At 37.4% G+C, this 1,142-nt stretch overlaps 1 protein-coding gene across 1 annotated transcript; it reads left to right on the top strand.

Annotated features, from left to right (window-relative positions):
* The first annotated feature begins 235 nt into the window (after window positions 1–235).
* Window positions 236–934, top strand: LOC120075522. Its single transcript, XM_039028995.1, has one exon. The coding sequence runs from the start codon at window positions 236–238 to the stop codon at window positions 932–934; it is 699 nt and encodes a 232-aa protein (XP_038884923.1).
* Window positions 935–1,142: the final 208 nt, after the last annotated feature.

Raw genomic sequence — 1,142 nt, 5'->3', positions numbered from 1 at the left:
TCCATACTCTCAAAGATTGAGGAGGAAAGATGATGAAAACCAATTTTAACACTTCCTCGAAGTGTTAAAGCAGTTGCATATTAACATTCCACTCATCGAAACTTCGGAGCACGTGCCATTTTATGCCAAATTCTTAAAAGATATAATCTCAAAGAAAAGAAAGATGGAAAATTATGAGATTGTCGTACTAACACAAGAATGTAGAACTATTATACAAGAAAGTATTCCACCAAAAATGCGAGATCCAGGAAGTTTCAACATTCCCTGTTCCACTGGAGAAGTTTACATAGGACAAGCCCTATGCGACCTTAGAACTAGCATTAATCTCATGCCATTATCAATCATTAAGCAACTGGGAATGGGAGAACCTGTACCCACAAAAATTACTTTGCAACGAGCAGACCATTCTTTGGTATATCCAAAGGGAAAATTAGAAGATGTGCTCGTAAAGGTGGATAAATTCATCTTACCAGTTTATTTTATTATATTGGACTACGAAGCTGATAAAGATATACCTATCATTTTGGTAAGATCCTTCCTGTCTATAGGAAGAACCCAAATTGATGTGTACAAAGGTCAAATCACCATGCAGGTTAATGGCAAGAAGGTGAAGTTTATTATTCTTAAGGCGATGGAATATCCTGATGAGATCAACGCATGCCAAATAGCTAAATTAGAAGAGGGTTGGCCTTGTAGGCTAGAATTTGAAATTAATAAAGCGGTGGAATTGAAGGATGGGGCGAATGCAACATTTGAATCTTGTTATGCGATAAAAGAGATGCAAAGGAATTTTGAACCTTTGGGTTTAGAAAAACGAGAAGGTAAAATCAAGCCTTCGCTCGAGCAATCGCTAGTTTTAGAGTTGAAAGTGCTCCCTGCTTGCTTGAAATATGTGTTCCTTGGTGAGAACGATACTTCACCTATAATTATTTAGCAACACTTTCAGAAGAAAAGGAAGATACTCTCTTGAAAGTTTTGAAGAAATACATTAAGGTGATAGGGTGGACTCTAGCAAATATCAGAGGAATCAACCCATCCTATTTCATGCACAATATTAGACTCGAGGATGGAAAGGGAGGCTCTATAGAACACTAGTGCAGGCTCAATCCTGCGATGAAAGAAGTTGTCAAGAAAGAAATCAT

Source organism: Benincasa hispida, chromosome 4, assembly GCF_009727055.1.
Source record: "Benincasa hispida cultivar B227 chromosome 4, ASM972705v1, whole genome shotgun sequence".
Taxonomy (NCBI): domain Eukaryota; kingdom Viridiplantae; phylum Streptophyta; class Magnoliopsida; order Cucurbitales; family Cucurbitaceae; genus Benincasa; species Benincasa hispida.
This window is presented reverse-complemented; position numbering and strand designations above follow the sequence as displayed.

What these genes read in the sequence shown, in the direction of transcription:
- LOC120075522 (XM_039028995.1), top strand. Translation starts at nt 236, where the DNA reads ATGCGAGATCCAGGAAGTTTCAACATTCCCTGTTCCACTGGAGAAGTT.